This window comes from Acomys russatus, chromosome 6 (genome assembly GCF_903995435.1).
Source record: "Acomys russatus chromosome 6, mAcoRus1.1, whole genome shotgun sequence".
NCBI classification, from domain to species: Eukaryota; Metazoa; Chordata; class Mammalia; order Rodentia; family Muridae; genus Acomys; species Acomys russatus.
In genome coordinates, this window is record NC_067142.1 from 82,242,115 (window position 1) to 82,263,568 (window position 21,454).

General features: G+C 41.7%; 1 protein-coding gene across 7 annotated transcripts in view; it reads left to right on the forward strand.

Moving 5' to 3' along the window:
- Positions 1-19,960, forward strand: part of Esrrg (estrogen related receptor gamma) — a 565,698-nt gene extending 545,738 nt beyond the window's left edge. For all 7 annotated transcript variants that reach the window (XM_051148111.1, XM_051148110.1, XM_051148112.1 and 4 more), the window contains 2 exons: positions 9,195-9,464; positions 19,497-19,960. In XM_051148111.1, coding sequence (XP_051004068.1) covers positions 9,195-9,464; positions 19,497-19,741 — 515 coding nt within the window. In that variant the 3' untranslated portion in view covers positions 19,742-19,960. The remainder of the gene's footprint in view (positions 1-9,194; positions 9,465-19,496) is intronic.
- The last annotated feature ends 1,494 nt before the right edge of the window (positions 19,961-21,454 follow it).

Sequence of the window (21,454 nt, forward strand, 5' to 3'; positions counted from 1 at the left end):
CACGTCAGAGCACTATACAGTGTCTGTTTTAGGACAATTAACAGAATGTCTCCAGGGGCTTCTTTCCCTTTGTTTTTCTTCTCTCCTGGCAACAAATCAAAGTGAGAAAGGGCAGGTGAGGGATGACCATCAAGTTCCCACACTCAGGGCCCTTATTGGATTGGTGTCTCTACAGCATGCGGGGGTAAGGGAATCTGAAAAAAAAAATGAAGCTATTTTGTTTAAAAAGAAGTTAGGTAGTCGCTTTGGGAGTTTCAGAGATACCAAACAGAATCGATTCTTGCTTTTGTCAGTGATTGTCCAATACCATCTTTAAAAAGAATTTTGACTGGGAGCAGGGTACCAATTTTCAAGTATGGGGTTGAACTTACATGAAAGAAAAGCTTCAGGCTCCCCCAATTCCTACACCACTCCATGGCATCTGCGAGGCTGTGTGGCTCTCAGCCGTGGGAGAACTATGACAAAGGCATGTTTTTAACAAGAAGCCGCAGTGTTTGTTTGGTGGGCCCCACCCACTCCATTGGTCCTCAGAATGACGACCTCTCACCTTCTTCTTAGTAATCTAGAAGCAGTTGGAGGCAGGAGGTGATTGTAAACCTCTCTTCTTCCTCTCATTTCCTAGTTTGCAACATTCAAGTAAATAAGCCTGTAAACCCGTCTCCCTAATCCTATGTAGCTTACCCCCAACTTATCCAGTGTGTGAAACATGCTTTTAGATTCCTACAGTATGAGGGCATCATGTTGGGGACACATAACAGAATGAAGCAGCCAGGGCTAAGGTGTAGATTTACACTTCATATAGTCTGATTATAGTCTGTTTCTAAGTACATGTGGTTTTTAAATAAATTCTTACTAAACTTGACATATGGGAAAAAGAAAAGCATATATATATACATATATATGCACAACATAAATATACTATATGCACACTATTTTGACAATGTTAAATATATATAGTATACATATGTGTGTGTATTATATATGTGTATAGCATACTTTGGAGTCAGAAACAGTGGGGATGAAATCCTTGGAAATAATAAATAAAAGTTTTCAAAACTACCAATAATTTTCTGTTGTTGCTCTTAAAACAATTCCAAATTAAGGTTGACTGGCTCTTTAATGATTTTGAAGACCTTTAGAGGCATATCTAACACTCACCATTTGACAGTGGCATATTATATTAATAATCTATTACATAGTTGACTAAAACTTTAGATGACTGAAAAAGCTATTTTTGACTCTACAGTTTACCTCAGCAAAACCTGTACATCATCTTGCATTTCTTAAATCCAAGCTTATCACTGATTACCTATAACAATTAATAGCAAAACAGTCAGTGTTTATGAAAAACTAATGTGAACCTGTCGCTGACATGGTAGGTTTGAGATGTCCTTGCCAGATTTCTTATAGCTTTTGACTGACCCATTTTATCTTCTGACATTCCTGTAGGGCGTGTCTCACGTGATGTTTGTTCTTATAACAGGCAGAAGTTGTTCTTCAAAGATGTTTCCCTCCTTCCTCCTTTTTCATTCCTTCGCTCTTTTGTTCCTTCCTTCCTTCCTTCCTTCTTTTTCGGGTGTGTGGGTGATGTGTGCATATGTATGCGTGTGTGTGGGTGCACGTGTGCTGAGGCCGGAGGATGCCCGGCGTCCCACTCTATGACTTTATTCCTTTCAGATCAGTTTCCTGTCTGAGCCTGCAGCTTGTCCTTCCAGCTAGCTGACCAGTGAGCCTCAGTGAGCCTCCTATCTCAGCGCTTAACCAGTGCTAGGACTACAGCACACATGCTTGCCCAGCTTTTATGTCATGCTGAGGATTCAAACCCAGGTCTTCATGCTTGCATGGCAAGCATGCTTACCCACAAGGCCACCTCTTTGGCCTCTCAAAATTATTTTCTAAGGAAGGATGTGCACACTGTTTTGATAATGTAAAACATGTCTACATGGCCTTTAAATTATGGTACCACCTTGTTTAGACATAGTGGACAACACAAGGCAGAAGCAACATCTTTGCTGTTTGCAGATGTCTGATTAACAGCTTTCCAATGGGCTGCCCGCTTCCCAAGTGCTCCTCAATGGTTCTTGTACTGTGACAAATACTTGTGACTGGGTGAGTGCTCTCACACAGGAGCCCACATGTCAGGTGTGCATCTCAATGACGCTGTCTCTGTGTTGTTTTCAGAAAGATGAAAATGATGACCACCAAAAGCTAGTGTCCCAGGTTTCAATGAGTGCTGTCCTTCCTCTTCCTCCTCCTCTCTTTGGCTTGCTTCTTCTTCCTCCTCATTCTCCCTCCTCTTCCTCCTGTTTCTTTCTTCTCTTCGTTCTCTTCATCCTCTTCCTCCTCCTTCTTGTTTAATGCAGTAGATATAATTCATCATCATCATCAATTTTACCTTGGCAGCTTTTCAAATGAGTAGATTTGGTTTCACCTAAAAATCTTTTAATCTACAAAAGCAACAGACGTGTATTCCCTCTCCCCCTTCAAGATGAGAGAAGCATTGGGTACATCGGCTCATCTTTTGTTAGAGGAGCTCAGGTTTTCAGGTTTAAAATCTCAGCTATAGGCTATAAATATGTGTGTTTAAATGTATATATTTAAATATATATACATACATATATATGTATATATTTAAAGACTCACAGTACTGGAGCAAAGAAGCCAATTCCAGACATCTGTAAGAAATATTTAAAAATTATGATTTTTATGGAGTCTGTTTTGATGTATTTATAGAAACACAAGAGAAGCATTAGATAACAGTATTAGAATATTACCTTTTAATTCATAATTAGGGAAGGATGGGTAAATGTTAAGACAGGTGGGTAAGGCTTCCTCAGAAATTACCTGGCTCCTGTATAATCTGATAGACAGGGTCAGCAAAGAGCTCTCCTCATGAGCAGTGCCATGGTAATCATTCACCGAGTTCATGTAAAGGCCGTGGGCTACTGCATTGAAAGGGGGAGTGTTCATGTGTATGCTGGGGTGTGGCATCTGGTTTCTAATTTCCAGTGCCCTGTCATCCATCTGTAAAGTCAGTCACTGTGCTGTGAAGGAATCACCTGTTTACTCATTCACCACATGTTGAGTGAGCAGCTATGATGTCACAGGCACAACTGAGGGTTCTAAACCTAGGTGACTCAAAGCAAAGGGTCCCCCATCCACATGAAAAACCCAAAATCTCATACAAGGAGTCAGGCGGGTCCAGCACATCCCCATGGCCACTCCCTGCCACCTGCCACTTACGCTCAGGGATATTTCTGACTTATGTCTCTACCTTCCTTTAGTTTATGTTACACGAGTGTCCCTAGGACTATATAGTAATTATGATAACATCAGCAAGAATGGAAGCCGCTGAGCATGTTTGAGGATGGCTTCACCAAGGTAGTAGGCAAATGAATGGCCAAGAGGGCAGCAGGCAGTGGAGTCATGGTGCTCCTATTTACGTGGGTGGTAGAGCTGTTGCTTTGAATACAAGGGGCTGGAAGGCTAGCTGATTTTTTTTTTTTTTTACCATGCTATGGTGTACAGAGAGGGGTTACCAGTGGAAGACCTAGGCATCTTTAGGAAGTAAGATGGGAAGAAGGATAGCGGTTCAAATAGTGAAAGAAATTCAGTGTTATGTCAGAAAATTTGAATTTTTAGCCTGCCAGAATTCTGCAAGCTAAGGGAAAAAATTTTGAAGGTCATTATTATTTATATTTTATTATCTTTTTGTAAGCACACAAGATAATGGCTTTCTTTATGACCTTTCCATGTATCACTCTTCTTCTTTCACACTCACCTCCCAGACGCTATCCCTTCTACCCGCGTCCATTCCCACTGAACTCCTTCACCCCCCCAACCCTCCTGCAAAGCATTTTCCTCAGAGGAAGGCGTAGTGATAATTTGTATTTAAAAGCTGCTTAAATATCTTGGGGTTGGTAAGAGAGATGGTATTCAAAGAGAGAGTGGAAGCCTGCACCAAAACTATGAAGGGGATGGGAAGGCGGAAGAGTATGTGCAGCAAAGCCCCAGGCTTCCCTCTGCATCCTTGTATGCTTTGACCCATCTTTACATTAAAGTCTTCTCTGCACTGTGCTCTGATCTACTTTCACTTAACCTGTACAGTTTGGGGAGAAAAGGGCATCATGCTGCTCGTTTTTTCTTCTCTAAAGTGCTAAGCACACCACAGAGCCTATGTAGGTGCCCCAAGTGTCTATGTATGAATCTCCTTACTGTAAAACTTTCAGAGACCTGGAGGTACAAAGTTTGCCATATCAGGCTTTCAGGGAGAATCTTTTCCATCTGTGCAGATGAGAGCCACAGGGAGTATAGCATGCCCTGAGTTTCATCAGTGCCGAGGTGGGTAGATGCATCAAGGGATCTTAGGCCTGGGTTTGGTCCCTAGGATCCATGTTAAAAAAAAAAAAAAAAGTCTGGTGCAATTGTGTGACCACGTCATCTATCACTAGGGAGGCAGAGGGGGAAGTTTATCTGGGGCCCAGGGGTTAGTTAGCCAGTTAGTTGATGAGATCCAGGGTCACTGAGAGGCTATGTCTCAAATGGTAAGAGAAAGAGCAAGTGAGGACACTACAAAGACCTCCAGCCTCCACACATATCTACCCCCATACGCACACACGCATGCACACACACACACACACGCACACACACTCACACAGGTGCGTGGCCAAGACCAGGATCTATGCATTTCTGTGGCTCATAGAACACGTGACAATGTCTGTCAATAGGTGCAAAAAGCAACTGGCTTAACAGCACAGTGAGTTGTCTCTACTAAAGGTCCTGCATCCAAGCATCCAATGTCAGCTAAACCCGAACTTGAGTGTGTTACATCCCCACTATAGCTGAGTAATGATTGTAGCACAATACGAGATTGGTTGGGGGGCGGTGTCACACTTATTTATTTATTTTTACTTATTGTGGAATAGAGAAACTACAGTCCAAAACCCATGAATAGACAAATCAATGTGTTGATTAATGAATACTACCCTAGGGATTTAAAGGTTGGCATTCTGTTTCCAGCTAAGCAGCTGACAGGGAGATGCCTCGCAGGGGTTAAAAACCAAATGCCCGGGCTGCAGCCTATTTCTGTCAACACTCTATTCAGGAAATAAACATTTATGCTTTCTGAAATGAAAGTGTATTTTTGAAGACTAGCCGTCAGATATTTTTTGCCCTTCACACTTTCAAATGCTTAGCCTTTTTTGTACGTTGACTGTAAAGTGCATGAGTTTGCCAGGCTGAAAAAAAAATTGTTACTGACGAGTGCCCATGGCATCACTGTCAATTCCTGAAGGTTCCAACAGAAACAGGCAAGGAGCTTGGCACAAAGCATGCCTTCTTCAAGTCTACTACCTCAGGGGCACCCGCTTTTTGAGGAGCTCGTCAATTCTTCCAAGTGATGTTATTCTCCACTGTCATCTGGTGTATTTGGAGCACACTGTAGCGCAGATAAACACACAGTTTAGCTGCGGGTCAGGGTAGAGAGCCCTTCTGCCGAGCAAAATGCCTGAGACACAGCAAATGGCACTGACTCCAGGACAGATGAAGAGAGATCAGACTTGTCAGTGGCATCATTAGAAGGAGCTGCAGAGGGGAAAGAGAAAGATGTGCTGGGTGTATTTTAAAAAGCCGTAACAGGGCTGAAGAAGGAACCATAACCGGATGCGAGCCAGAGATTAAGATCCGGGGATGGAGAGCTCGTGAACTTCCAGGGACACAATGGCAAACCCCACTTCATTTCACTGGAGAAAAAGGTATCTTGCCAAAGATAGCTACATGTTATAGATGACAAGGACTCGACTTTGTAGTCTGGTGGCTATAAAACACCATTAAATGTCCTGGTAAGAGCACAAACAAGTAATTATCATTTGGACCCAAGTATCTGTGAGCCAGTAACACAATCATGCTTTGAAAGCATCCCTAGAGTCAGCTTGATCATCGAAGCGTTTTCGTTTACGGTCGTCATTTCGGTGCCTGTGCTTTGCTCTCGTCTCCTGATAAAGATATTATTTCATCCATGTGTCTTCACAGAAGGGAAATACGGCAGCTCTCCTAAAGGGAGGGCGAGAGGAAAGCCAGGCAGGGAGGGTGGTGCATATCAGTAATCCTAGCACTCAGGAATCAGAGGCAGGAGGATCACAAGCCTGTGCCATATGACAAGTTCAAGGTCAGCCTGGGCCACGTGTAATAAGCAAGCAAGCAAGCAAATACATACATACATATATAATACATACATACATACATGTTTTATGGAATGGAAATAAACTCTTTATTGTATATCAGAGCCCTTAGATGGGCGTGGGGTGGGGCAGGGGAGATGACTGTTTTGTAGGCAGCCTAAGGGCTACCTCAGGGTTTGGGCAGCAGGGGAGGTCTTTGTGTGTCAGTTTCTGGACTGTAGAGGTGAACTTTTAAAAAGGGCCAAAACGGTGAGACACTGATTTTTTAAGCCAAAGTGAGATCGAAGCACAGACTGCTGTATTCTATAAAGCAACGGTCTTTTTTCTTTTCTTTTCTTTTTAATCTATGCTTTGTAAAAATCACACTGCTTTAACAAAATAGAAAAAAATACTTCAGGACACCAAGCAAGCAAAGTTATTACAGCCTGTGCTAAAAAAAAAAAAAAAAAAAAAAAAAAAAAAAAAAAGTGCCTTTTCTTTCTCTTTATTTAATAGTAAAATAAAAGGGAAAGATTTAGGTTTGCAAAGCAGATGACACACAGGCACATATACAGAGCCATCAATATAGACGAAACAAATTGCAGAATCAACCTTTAAAAATGAAATTTTATTGCTTTTGCTTAATTAAACCCCAAAGAAATGTGGCAGACATTGTTGTTGTTGAAAAAAATGTTAATTTGTAAATCAGAGGGACAAAAGGGCTCCATGCAACTTTAAAGCTTCCCCACACGTAAATGTCGATAGCGCGCCTTCTCCATCATCAGCCCTAAATTCACATTGATGCCTCTTTTCTTCTCAGTATTGATCCTTCCATGAGAACGTAGATTTGTATCTGTTAATTAATGCGTCCTGAAACAGCGTTTGTATTAATCAGGCAGATAAGAAAAATTGGATGGCTGCACCCCTGTGACAGCCATAAAAGTGCTGGCCCTGATAAAATCACGGATGGACCTCAATAAAAAAGTTCCTCCTTCCACTCAATAAACTAATCATCCCGCTTTTAATTATTCGGCAGGAAGATGTGCGGAGATTGGAGGATGCTGTAAATCTATTTACTAACAGCGGTGTCGGGGAGGGAGGATTGGCCTGTCTCAGGACGATGCTCGGGGCTATGAGGTCCCTCCATCTGCTGCGGCAACAAACTGCTCTTTAGGATCCTGAAGAGGAAGAATTGAACCAGGAAAATTAAAAAAAAAAAAAAAAAAAAGATTCATTCCTCAAGCCCAGAAGTTTCTCAGTGATGATTTCTGCTGCTTTTGATGAGTGAATTTGTAAAAGAAACCCCTATTAGTGTTTCTCTTCCAGTGGGTCAGTGTCGGTGGGAGCAAGGGTGTGGAAAACACAGTCTTGTTTCCCTCTTGTAGAACTTAATTTTATTTGATAATTAATTTTCTTCATCAACTTCTTTAAAATAATGTCAGGATGTATTTATTAATGTAATATCAAAATTAAAGCCTTATGCAATTAGACTCAAAGAAACCCCATCAAGTGCCTCCATAATGAAAGAGATGCTATGACAGTCCCAGGCAAGGGAAGTGAAGGAACTCTCTTCATAGTTTTAGTAAGCATTTGTAGGCAATGCTTTACTGTTGTATGGAACAAAACTGTTTCAATGTGACTACAAATGAGACCAACTGACGGGAGGCAGGAGCTTTTGAAGGGGGGTGCACATGGATATTTATGATTGGGTCATAATGTCATAATGTTGCATTAGTTACAAAGATCTCCTTTATATAGGATTGCTGCTAGAAAGGCTGTAAATCAGTGACCATGGACTGGGCACCATACTTGGAATTCTCTGCATATCATCAGAAAGAAAATTTATACATTCCAGATCTCTTGAAAACAGTCACCACGTCATCATCTATCATCACTGACATGTCCTATTCCAGTATGGAGCTCAATCCTCTGAGATGCAAATATATATATATATATATATATATAAAATGTAATATATATATATGTATATATACACACACACATACACACACACACACATACACACACATCTACTTGGAACTAATGAAGTAGATCTAATTGTCCTATTTCATCATTCCCTATTGTACAGGATTTTACTTTTGTTTCTCGGTCTTTACTTCTTGTTACTCAAGCATAGAAGACAGTTTGCATAGCCCCAATGGATATTTTAGTAAAGGACAGAGGCAGGTATTTCAGGTGAAAAGGAGATGCAGTGGTTGCACATTGTGAGTTGTCACTTAGAGCACTTCCTACATTTCCCAAGTGCAAAAGCAAGTCCACTTTCCTGCCTAGGAGGAGCGACCCAGGCCGTGCCTGAGCATTGCCAATAACGGTTGGGCTCTGGCTCTTTGCCTGTTCTTCCCACCAAACAGCTATTTCTATCTTTAGATTTTTAAACAAGTAAACTTTAATGATAAGAATGGATTGTGGCTTTTCTCTTCTGCAAGAAGGTTGCTAAGCTAAGACTTCCTCTTTCTGTATCTGCTGGTGATGGTTTAAAAGAAAAATTCGTGTTGATATCAGCAGGGTCAACGTCTAGCTCAGAGGGCTCATTTGGTTTTAATTCATCACTTGGCTGTCATGGAGACACATTTCCAAGGTGCTGATGCTCATGTGGCTTAAATTCTTTTCTTCTGATGGGGGGGGGGCGATTACTTTTGCCTTTATCCACCCCATCAATATTAGTTTTTGAAAACTAAGTAGTTGAAGGCAGCTGAAAAGTCTCACCCCCTTTAATGTTGGAAGCAGCACGGAGAGACGGTATGGTGTTTTCTCCGTGAATGAAGGTAAGAAAACCGTACCTCTCTCTGTCTCCCAGTGCGACTTGTAACTCTCCCATAGCCCCTACCACTGCAGCTGGCTTGTGATGTCGAATTCAGGTTCACAAAATGATACTGGGGTTGGAGAGTAACTTCTAATGAGAGCGCAAGCTGGTTCTGAGCTCCGGAGAGGCAGAGGCCAGCCACCTTGGGAAGCCCAGGTTGCACTGAGAAATTGCAGCTCTAGAGTAACTCACTCACCCTCCTTCCTGTGCAGGCTTCTCCACACTGTCCCTGGCAGATCAGATGAGCCTTCTGCAGAGCGCATGGATGGAAATCTTGATCCTCGGTGTTGTGTACAGATCACTTTCGTTTGAGGACGAACTTGTCTACGCAGACGACTATATAATGGATGAAGACCAGTCCAAATTAGCAGGCCTTCTTGACCTAAATAATGCTATCCTGCAGCTGGTGAAGAAATACAAGAGCATGAAGCTGGAGAAAGAAGAATTCGTCACCCTCAAAGCGATAGCTCTTGCTAATTCAGGTTGGCATATTGATGTGGTCATTGTTGCATTGTTAAGGATGTCAGTTTTCCCCCTTTTCCCTCTCTTCTTGCGGATTTGTGAGACCTAGTTTGTAAATTCCCCGTGAGTCAGCAAAGTTATAATCAGTGCAGCTTTCTAGTGAAAAGTTAGAAAGAAAAATAAACTTAAAGGGAGCAGTTCTTATTTACTTGCTCTCAGATGCTCTGACACTTTTACCACCCTGTGCTTTTACTAATTTGGACCACAGCAAAGCAGAAGGTCCTGGAGGACTCACACAAATGGGCACCGTTGGGACGAAATTAGCTCTATTGTTGTTTCTGTGCAAGTCAACCTTAGTGAGTTATGGGGAAACACTCCCACCCTTATTCTAAAAAAGGCCAATTTTGGAGGTGAGAAAAGTACACACCATGTTGCCTTTTGATTTTTGTTATGAAAAAAAAATGTGCTGGGCCTTATAGTCTGGAATTCTCTAGACTTCAAATTCTGTTGAAGAAGCTGCCTTCAATGGGGGTTAAGAAATATATGAATAGATACAAATACATATTTACATTTGAATAGGAGTGTGCTAAAATTGCTGCAAACTCTGGTAAGTGAAAATCACTGGTACTTTGTAACTTTCCTTTTGTGCCTTCCCTAATGCTAGATCGCAGTCTTCAGTGTCTTTTAACATTTGCATAAACTTCAGGATAGATCCCTCCTAATGAAGGGCTGATTGTCAGATACCTGCGTGTCAATAATGGCTCTGAAGCCATGTACCATCGACAGTCACACGGTGCTCTTTCCAGCTGCTTTTGTTTTGACCCTATCTTTGAACTTTATCTTGGTTGCCGGCCAGTAGTTTTCCCTTTAATTACAAGAAGGAAACTGTCAATAAAATCTGTTAAATGGGATGCAATGAGTGGCTTGAATGGGCGGACGGCTATTTGTTCAAATTCTGCAGTATTCAAGGTATTGACAGTTTGTTTTCTGGGGCCATATGTGACGATCAATCTCAGGCTGGGCTCAGCCGCGCTGAAAAATGAAAAACCAGATTGCTTTTGCTTACTTGTGGATGACGACTTTGTGATTTGGCGCGGTCTGGGCAAGATGAGACCTTCTGCCCAAATTGCCCCCATGAGAGCTGGGATGCGTGACTGTTTTTAGAAATAATTTTTAATTGATTTTGTAATTAACAGTTCATCTACAATATTGATGCATGAATCCTTGGACTGATAGAAGGGAAATTGTTTTCAACAATGAAGTTGTACCTCCTATTTGTCTTTATAATGGGTGTTAGCATTTCACAATTTAATTGTGAATATAACCTGCTCCTTATCACACAATTCATCCCACTTTCTCTCCCTCTCCTGTGAAACTTAAAATATGATTTTTTTGTGGGTATGAAAGATCACCGTGTGTTTAGAAACTCACAAGAAACCCTTGCCCTGCTCTGTAGAGGGTGCAAGTAGGATACAAGATAGAAGTTTTTTGAGAATTTGTTATTTTGTTTTAGCCTCCATGTTATAGGATCCCTCCAAATTAGATGAAAAAATTTACAGTACTGGTTTTACAAAGAACATTTACTTGATAGTCATAAAAATGATTCTAACTGAAACCATTTACTCTGTTCATTGTTTTTGTTTTTTTTTAACAGAGTAAGCACATTTTATATCTTTTTATGTTTCCAATTGATTTTGGAAATTATTGGTTAATTGTGAACACTGAGCAATGCTACAGCCTCGTCCTCAAAATCACTAGGAGTTGGCAACTGGAGATGTCCCAGGCACACTTTATAGCTAAGTGTTCTAGTTTAGACTATCTCAGCTTCTTACTAGAACGGTAATCAGTAATATTGTTGAAACACAGACACTCCGATCCCATCTCTTCTGCTGTCAGTCCAGGAAATAATCTGCATTGCTGCAGGCACAGAAGTCCTTGTTTAATATGATCCTTAGTTTCTTGTGTGTAAAGGACTTGGTTAGGACATTCTCTACCTTGTCGGCTCTAGTTGCTGAGCACCATGGCTTTGCAGAGCATTTCTATGTGCAGGCAATTCTAACATCGATTTAGCTTCTTGGTACCAAGGAAAATGAGTTGTGTCTAGTTCCAAACCACAGTTCGGTCCTACCATGACCTTCTTTATAATGCCACATTCCTGGGTTGTGTTCAAAATAGCATTGTCTCTGCCAGCTCTACCCAAAGCTCTAGCCTTTCACTTTGGGATAAACCACCCAGAAAGTCATTTTCTTTCATAGTCTAAATATAGGTTACTTACTTTGTTCATTTGTTTTTGCCATAATTTGGAAGACAGCAACAAACATGTAGATTTGGTATTGTTTGGATCCAACTTGAGTTTCTTAAATTTTTATAGTCATGTCAGTGTGAGCACATCTGTGTGAGCACATCTGTGTGAGCACATCTGTGTGAGCACATCTGTGTGAGCACATCTGTGTGAGCACATCTGTGTGAGCACAATTGTGCATGAGCATCCTGTGAGCATATCCGTGTGAGAGCATCCCTGTGAGAGCATCCCTGTGAGGGCATCCCTGTGAGAGCATCCCTGTGAGGGCATCCCTGTGAGGGCATCCTGTGAGGGCATCCTGTGAGGGCATCCTGTGAGGGCATCCTGTGAGTGCACCCTGTGAGAGCATTCCTGTGAGATCATCCCTGTGAGGCAATCCTTGTGGGCACATCTGTGTGAGGGCATCCTGTGAGGGCATCCCTGTGAGGGCATCCTGTGAGAGCATCCCTGTGAGAGTATCTTTACTCTGTAAGTCTATATCCTCTTCATTTAAGAGAACCAGGTTTAGGCTCTTATGTATTTTCTTAACTGTAAAGTAAGGTAAGTGAATTAAACAATCTCCACTGTCACTAAGTGACATAAATATTTGAAAGCAGTTATATAGGTGAGGTAATGAGATTGTTTTGGTATAGGGGCACTTGGTATGGAGACTGTGTGCTGAGCCTTGAAGGAGGAATATTAGCATCTCAGTGAAGCAAAACAATGAGAGGAGACATCACCAACAAAATCCCCCTTTTAAAATACAGGCACCACTGGGCTCTTAGACAGCTTCAAAAATTTGCCTCCATTTCTATGATGTTCTACAGAGGGCTTTAGTTACTGGCCAAAAGGTTATACCTATGTACTTGTTTGTTTATTTGAGAACTTTTCTACAGCCACCTCTTAAAAAAAAAACTCCTCTTGGGGCATCTCAAAGTGTATACATGCCGGACCTATGTCTAGCTGAGATAATCTGACAAAGACTTGAAGTCACTGTAAGACAGAAAGCTGGACATGCCGTCCCTGCTCTCAACACATTATTTCTGTCCCACAGACAAGCATGCTCCATGCTGTAGACGTCCCACTTGGGCCATTCCAATCTCACCTAAGGAAACTTAAACTGATAGTGTTAAATTACTTTAGAATTCAATGTCTACTTTTTATTTTGCTGTCTTCTGAAAACTATAACACAGGTGTCCCTTGGTATTTGTGAGGAATTAATTCTAGACTTTTTTCCCTCAAGGAAAGTTACAAACCTGCAGAATTTCAATGTCAAATGGCATGGTATAATCTAACCAACACCTGTTTGTTTTATTAACTTATCTCTAGATTATTTATCATAAGTGGTGGCAGGTAAATTCAGATAAATGTTTGACATATGTTGTATAGGCAAGGGTAAATTATGCATGTTCAGTGCAGACATAAGTTGTGTCTTCATTTAAAAAATGTTTGTTCTCTCGTCTCTGGGGGTCAGAATTCCACAAGCAGTATCATCAGGTGTAGTGCAAGGAACTGACATAGCTCAGCTCCTCTGGCAATCTCATAGAAGAGTCTGTTTCTTTGGCTTCTCTCATTGGTCACATTACATAACATATCTGCATCCATCCATCCACCCATCCATCCATTCATTCATCCATGCATTCACTCATCTATCCATCCACCCATCCATCCATCCTTCCATCCACCTACCCATCTACCCATCCATCCATCCACTCATCCATCCATCCATCCATCCACTCATCCTTCCATCCATCTACCCATCTATCCATGCATCCATTCACTTATCCATCCATCCATCCATCCATCCATCCACCCATCCATCCATCCTTCCATCCATCTACCCATCCATCCATCCATCCATCCATCCATCCATCCATCCACTCATCCTTCCATCCATCTACCCATCTATCCATCCATCCATTCACTTATCCATCCATCCATCCATCCATCCACCCATCCATCCATCCTTCCATCCATCTACCCATCCATCCATCCATCCATCCATCCATCCATCCATCCATCCACTCATCCTTCCATCCATCTACCCATCTATCCATCCATCCATTCACTTATCCATCCATCCATACATCCACCCATCCATCAATTCATCCAACCTATCTATCCATCTATCTTTCCGTCTTCTCTTACATTCTCGAGACAGTGTCCCGCTATGTAGTTAAGGCTAGCCTTCAGCTTTCAACCCCTATCTCTGTGAACCCAGGCATGCCCACTGCACCAGGCTCTTTCTACTTCATAAAAGCCCATGCTGTGGAGTCTATCTTTCATGGCATTGCTATCCTCTTTCTTTTATTGGCCTGGCTATTCCAAGAGAGTCTCCTATATGAAGATTCTATTGTAATCACATGTGAAGTTGCTTTAGCCCTGTGAGATGCCCTCCTGGGCTCTAGGATGTAGGACTTGAGCATCTTGGGAGTCAATTTTCAGTCTAGCACAATGAGTGTAATAAAACAAGTTAAAAAAAAGCTGAGACTGCAAAGGAGCCAGGAACCCCTCCAGATGTCCCCTTGCAGCCCAAACCTTCTCCCTTTCCTCCAAAGCAAGTACTTGTAGAAAAGAGGTGCTAAATAAACACTTTTGTTTCAGATAGATGCACTGGGTTCTATGAATGTAGCAGGGGAACATACAGGGCTAGTTAACGCCATTCTAAAGAGGAACCCCATGCATAGCATCTTCTCTCCTGGCTTTTTTTTTTGCTACCACTTCCCTGTGTTTGCTATTAAATTGTGTTTAGTGGCTACGGTGGAGTCTTGCTAATTTTCTGAAGAAAAAATTATTGATGGACTTTTGAGTCTAAATGTATAATCCAAGTCTAAATGGTCCCCTTTTATTTACATTTTTTTGGTCTGTTGTAGAAACTGGAGCATCTGCCCTGCAGATTTCCCTATATCCTGGATGCTACAAGCTCTTAATTGTTTCTCTATTCTCTGATGTTTGTGTCCATCACACTCAGGTCCTCACCCTGTGGCACCTGCAGGTGGCTCACGGTTTAGTGAGAGGCAGGCAGTGATGTTAGGCTTAAGTCACTGATGACTCAAATCCACTCATCACTAGAGATTGCAGAGTATTAACTATGGCCTCAACTTTTGTTTTTCATTCAGTCATGAGATATGTATAAAGTCCTGGGGTTTTTTTATTATTGATTTTTGGGGTGCTAGGAATATAGTTTATAGACAAAAGAAGACAAATACTCGAGTCCTCTTTGTTTTCTAGTTTTCAAAATGTAAAAAAAAAAAAATTTCTTTTAAAAAGTCATTATAAACACAGGTATTTGTGTTTCCTAAAGCTTGGAGCTGCTCCAATTTAGTTAGTTGTTGATTTCTAGAGGTTTCTTAGGTGACTTAGTGGATTTAGATGATACTTAAGCTATTTGGTGTGACAAGGTATTCTATTCTCATTTGAAACCATGGCCAATGGCAACCTGGGGCATTTAGGAACATTCATATAAATCTAATTGTATGTGTTGGGAGGGGGTCTTAGGGACAACCTTGTCACTGACTTGTGTTGCAATGCCACATGTTTTAGTTCTGTTGCCCAGTTACTGTGCTTTAAATAAGACATAGATCAGGGCTTTTCACTCTTTGAATTTTGAGAGGCAGCCATTTTGTCAATCAAGAGACCATTTATTGTACAGTTGACCATCATGCCTGAACGGGAGCTGATTGCTGACCATAGGGTCACCCTAGAATACCGTAGCTAGTGTGCCTAGAAAATTTGAAACATAAATTCTCTTTTAAGAAACAGACTTTTGTTCATGTCTCCTTTTTGTTTTGTTGTTTAGCTAGTTCTGTTTCATTCTTTTAAGGTTCAGGAATAATAATCTTTTCCATGTAGACTATATTGCATTGCTTGTCTGGATGCTAAATATTACTCCAGGGCCTCCTCACATGCTAGGAAAGCACTCCACACTGGCCCACATCCTCTGGCCCTTATGTTGGCAGTTTATAATCACCCAATGAAGCAATCATCTCTGCCTCACAAAGGGGACCATTAGCTATAATGGTTCATGTAACGTACTAGACTTAACACTGAACATACATATATAGTCCTGATACGCAGTTCTAGCTCAAGCGAGACCTGGGTACTGAGTCACCACTGTGGAGAATGAGCTACAAGCAGGAAGTCAATTCTCAAATTGGACTATTGATCTCCGAGTTGCCATGCCCATGTCCACAATTTTTGAAAAGGTCGATGCTTTACTACAGCTGATGAATAAAAGTAAAGTCTTTGGTGATGACCAGAAGAGTCACTGAATGTTCCAACTACGGGAACAGATGTTTACCTCTGTTCTTGGAGTCAAAGACTATGATGATGCCCTGCCATATGGTACCATTCATAGGGTAAGGTATCAAATATTATGAAAGCAGAATTGGAGAGGTGACTCAGTGATTAACAGCACTGATTGCCCATCTAGAAAACCCAGATGTGATACCCAGCACCCACAGTGTAGTTCACAACTGTCAGCAATTCAAGTCTCGGGGGTAAGAGGCCCTCTTCTGGCCTCTGCAGGTACTGCACACACATGGTACACAGACATACAGGAAAACACCAATATACGTTAAATACATACATGCATACATACATAGATAATAAAAACACTCTACATAGCTAATTATTAAGGTGATTACAAAAGGTTGAAACAGCACATAAATAGTAGTATATGTGTCTTATTTGAACTCTGGTTATATTTTGAAATTTTAATTCTTTTTAATAATAAAATATATATAAACCTACTCAGTAGTCCCCAACCAAGATTTACTGGAAAGTTATGGACCAAGCTCCAATACTTTGATTTAGTGGTTCTGGCCCCGGGCCCAGGTATCCAAGTTCCTTACCAGCTGGCCTAGTGTTCTTGCTGTGCAGCTTTATCCTGTCAGTGTGTTCATGAACTCATGATTCCTGCTGTCGCCTTTACCCAGTTTCCACCCATTCTCATTCTGATATCTGTTTCCTTGGAAATGTATTTGGAGAGAAACTAGTACCACCAACCAAAGACAACCAATTCAATAATCAGTGATTGCCACCTCCACTGAGCCTGGCACCTGCATGTCAACCAAGCCCAACACTCAGAGCAGATTCAAGTTACAGAACCAGCACGTGAACTAGGGCCCCTAATGGAGACAGATATTTCCTTCAGCAGTCTGCCAGCTGAATCACGGTCTAATTAAATAGTTCAGATTTAGTGAGTTTGCATTTAAAGTATTAGCGGATCTGAGGATGAGTAAAGCTAAAACGAGTTAGAATCTCCTCTGTAAATGGGAAGTTAAATTATCATAGTAATTTGATTAAATCATTTTTAAATCTCTCCAGCTAAATCACAGCCTTTAAAGAATAGTTTGAAGTCTTAATTGCTGTTTGTGAGCATATCGCTCTGCTATTTGTTCTCGCCTCATTTCCTGTGACATCCGCTCGTATATCTCCCTGGGCCAGGCCAGAGTAGCAGCAAAGGAAAAGCTGAGGGGAGGGTTGCAGCGGGCTTCTCATGTTTAAAGTCACAACACATAGAAAAGAGAAACACACTCCAGTTTATTAGAGTAGTTATGACCCAAACCAAAGGCAGGAACTTGGAGGCAGATTGGGAAAATATGAAATAGACATTTCTAATCATTACTCTTGTCCCTTGCAAAGACACAGACTTCACACAACGGAGATGTCGTGGCTAGGAACACTGTAGAGAGTGTTGTTGACGAAGATGGAAGAGCCAATGCCGTGAGCTCACTCAGCAGTTCCATATCATTCACTGGAGAGATGAATACTGTCATCACTGATATATATTCTGGGAGCCAAATTTGATGAAAAGAAAACAAAGTTCTGGAGCTAGTGAGATGGTTCAGTTGGTAGAATGCTCCCCAGCACAAGTAACAGTGTTTGGATCACAAGAAACCATGCCAAAAGGCCAGATATGGTAGCCGGCACTTGCAGTCCCAGTACTAGGGAGGCAGAGACAGGAAGACTCATGGACTCATTGCCCAGCCAATCTAGCTGCCTTGGCAAATTGTGAAGCACTGTGAGACCCTATCTCAGAAAGGACAGTACATCATGCTTGAAGAAGGTCACCTAGATGCATATGCATGTGCACATGTACACTTACACACTCCAACATGCATAGCACACACAAATAGAGCAAACTAAGTTTGAGCCTGAGACAGCACATGGTTAAGGGTTATGTACAGGACTAGTGGCTACAGAACGGCTGCTTCCCCACCTTGTCCCGTCCCTCTATGGATGATGACCCCTTGAAGTGCATCATAGAGTCTACTAGGAATTACCCTACCACTTCCTTTATACTTCAGTATCTCCCAAAATCATTTTCAAGTGGGGAGAAGGAGCAAGAAGGAATAATAGTGAGACTTCTAGGCGAGGGTCTTTTGACCTTCCCTCATGTCTGAGCATAGCTGCACTGTAGCCATGGTTACCATGCCAAGTTAACCTGAGCTCCAAGGTAGCATTGTATTATCCCGGGAGGTAAACACAGAATGCAACTATTATCTCCTTAGTATAAATACTCTCTGATTTATCAATAACTTGGTAAAACAATTTTATATGACCCTGTAATAGAAAAAAAATAACAAAATAGTTTTAATGAGCAGAAGAGTTTCAACAACATTTTACTGCTTATATCTCTTGTTCTAATTCCTTTGGCTGTTTGTTGTTATTTGATTTTATTACAAGGTTGTGTTTAGTTTAGTCTGTGACATATGTTTGAATTGTGTGAAACTTTGTTAACTACATATATATTTGCACTCGACACTCACAGAGAAAAGGGATTATTAAACAGGAAGTGTCCCCAGAGAGTCCGTTATGTGTAATTAGCAGATAAACTGTCATCAGAATCAATACAATGTGCTAAATGATTCAAACTTGTATATAATTAAGTGTCTGTTTTATTTTTCATCCACATTTCACATTTCTCACAAGGATAATTACAGCAACCTTGTTAACTCTTTTTGTTCCTGACTGAATTGGATTGTTAAATTAGTCAATTTAGGGGCAGATTCACTATTACAAATGTGGGAAATAGTCTTACAACTCAAGGTTGGCAGGGAAATAGAGTACATAAGAAGACCTTAATAACGTGCTAGCAATACATATAAAATTTGGGCACATTAAGAAACTCTGGGGATGCCATTATAGTGAGAGGCTCTGTGTATCATGTGCAGTTGTTAATTATGATCTTAGTCATTAACTTTTTCTAACCTTTGGGAAATGGGCTTTGGGGTAGGAATTTTGGATTTAAAATTTATTGTAGCTAATATTTAGAATTTTAAAAAAATATTTTTATTTATTCTTCGAGAATTTATTATAATATATTTTGATCATATATATATTCCCCCCAAACTCCTTGTGAATCTACCCTGTCCGCCTTGTTCACCTGTGTTCTAAATCCCTTGCTATAATTCTTTGTTAAATGAACACATGAAAAAGGCTTAGTGTCAAGGTGCTAAAATTATATTCTGTTAAAATGTTCTGCTAGTCAACATGTAATAAATGCTGCAAATATATGTAGATGTAAAATAATTCCTAAGTGAAAACCGGGGAAAAACATACTGATGTCAGAAACAAAGTCTTTTGAGGCAGCTTTGACTTTGAGGTACCTAAAAGCACACAGGTATTCTACTGAGAACCTTTTCACCTGTGCTCTTTGTGACACTGGTTTGTGGTGTGCATGTGAGTGTAAGACGCTGCATTTTGTTCAGTTATTTTGATTTTTACTTTTCTCACGATTGCTGACATGTTTCGCTTCGTTGTGTAGATTCCATGCACATAGAAGATGTGGAGGCTGTTCAGAAACTTCAGGATGTGTTACATGAGGCCCTGCAGGATTACGAAGCCGGCCAGCACATGGAAGACCCTCGCCGTGCAGGCAAGATGCTGATGACGCTGCCCCTTCTGAGGCAGACCTCCACCAAGGCCGTCCAGCACTTCTACAATATCAAACTAGAAGGCAAAGTCCCCATGCACAAACTCTTTTTGGAAATGCTAGAGGCCAAGGTCTGACTAAAAGCCCCCTGGGCCCTCCCGTCCTGCACGTTGAGAAGGGAAGATAAACCCAAGAGTGATGTGGAAGAATCTTAGAGTTTAGTGAACAACATTACAAATCAACAGACTGCACTGATATTTTAGCAGCAGCAGTACCACGCAGCCTGCGGATTCCACTAACCCTTCCCCATAGGTTCCCTCTACTTTAGTCCGCTGTTCCTCTTGTCATGACTCCGTCTCCCTTGTTCCTCTTCTTATGTTTTGCTTCTTTTATTGGTGGTTCCTACTTTCTCCCTCCCTCCCTCCCTCCCTCCCTCCCTCTCTCCCTCCCTCCCTCCCTCCCTCTCTCCCTCCCTCCTTCCCTCCCTCTCTCCCTCCCTCTCTCCCTCCCTCCCTCCCTCCCTCTCTCCCTCTCTCCCTCCCTCCCTCCCTCCCTCCCTCTCTCCCTCCCTCCCTCCCTCCCTCCCTCTCTCCCTCCCTTCCCTTCCTTTCATCTCCTTCCTTCTTACTTCTTCCTTTCCTCAAAGTTTTTTTCTTGCCTTGGTCTTCTGCCTGTTTCTTTTCTCACCCCGCCCCCTTCATGCTACCTAGTCAATACCTCTAATTGTAAGGAACATTTCTCTTGTCTCTTGTGTCTCTTCCCTTTCTTTTTTTTTTTTTTTTTTTCTACTTTTTAAAATTAATTTATTCTTGTTACATCTCAATGGTTATCCTATCCCTTGTATCCTCCCATTTTTCCCTCCCTCCCATTTTCCCCTTACTCCCCTCCCCTATGACTGTTCCTGAGGGGGATTTCCTCCCCCTGTATATGCTCATAGGGTATCAAGTCTCTTCTTGGTAACCTGCTGTCCTTCCTCTGACTGCCACCAGGTCTCTATCTCTTCCCTTTCTTTTCCTCCCCTGTCTTTCCCTTTCCCTCCGTCCCTTATGCTGCTGAACTCTTAAAAGCGGTCTCTAACCGGAGAGAGATGGAAGCCAGCCCTGCCAAAGGACAGAGATCCATAATATGGATGCCAGTGAACTTGTCGTGAACCATGACATCCCCAGTGAGTAAGGAATCAAAGAGAGGACCGTCCCTGAAGTACAGTGCAACACAAACGAATCGACTTAGTGCAGTATTAAATTCCACGGAGCAGCCTCCGATCAGACAGCTTAAGCGGCGGCATCGGCTGCTCCTCCTTGCTTTCTCATCTAGATCAGTTACAGCCATTTGATTCCTTAATTCTTTTGTCAAGTCTTCCAGGTATTGGTTAGTTTAGCTACTATGTAACTTTTTCAGGGAATCGTTTAAGCTTTATTCATTCATGCAATACTAGAGAGGGGTTAGGACACCGCCACTTCGTGCTGGCTTTGAACTATTGAACTTTAACGAAGGACAAATGAACCCTGAAGGAAGATTTTTAAAAAAAAAAAGTTTCGTTTCTTCTTACAAATGGAGATTTTTTTGTACCAGCTTTACCACTTTTCAGCCATTTATTAATATGGGGATTTACCTTACTCAAGCAATAGTTGAAGGGAAGGTGCATATTACCACGGATGCAATTTATGTTGTGTGCCAGTCTGGTCCCAAACATCAGTTTTTTACATGAGCTCCAGTTTGCCTAAATGCTTACTGACACCAAGGGTTAGATTACAGCTACCGTAACACTGAGCGGTCACACCCATGGGCACTGCGCGCATGGGATCCCTATCTGTAGAATTAGCACCAGTCCCCCTCCCTGCTGGGAGGGA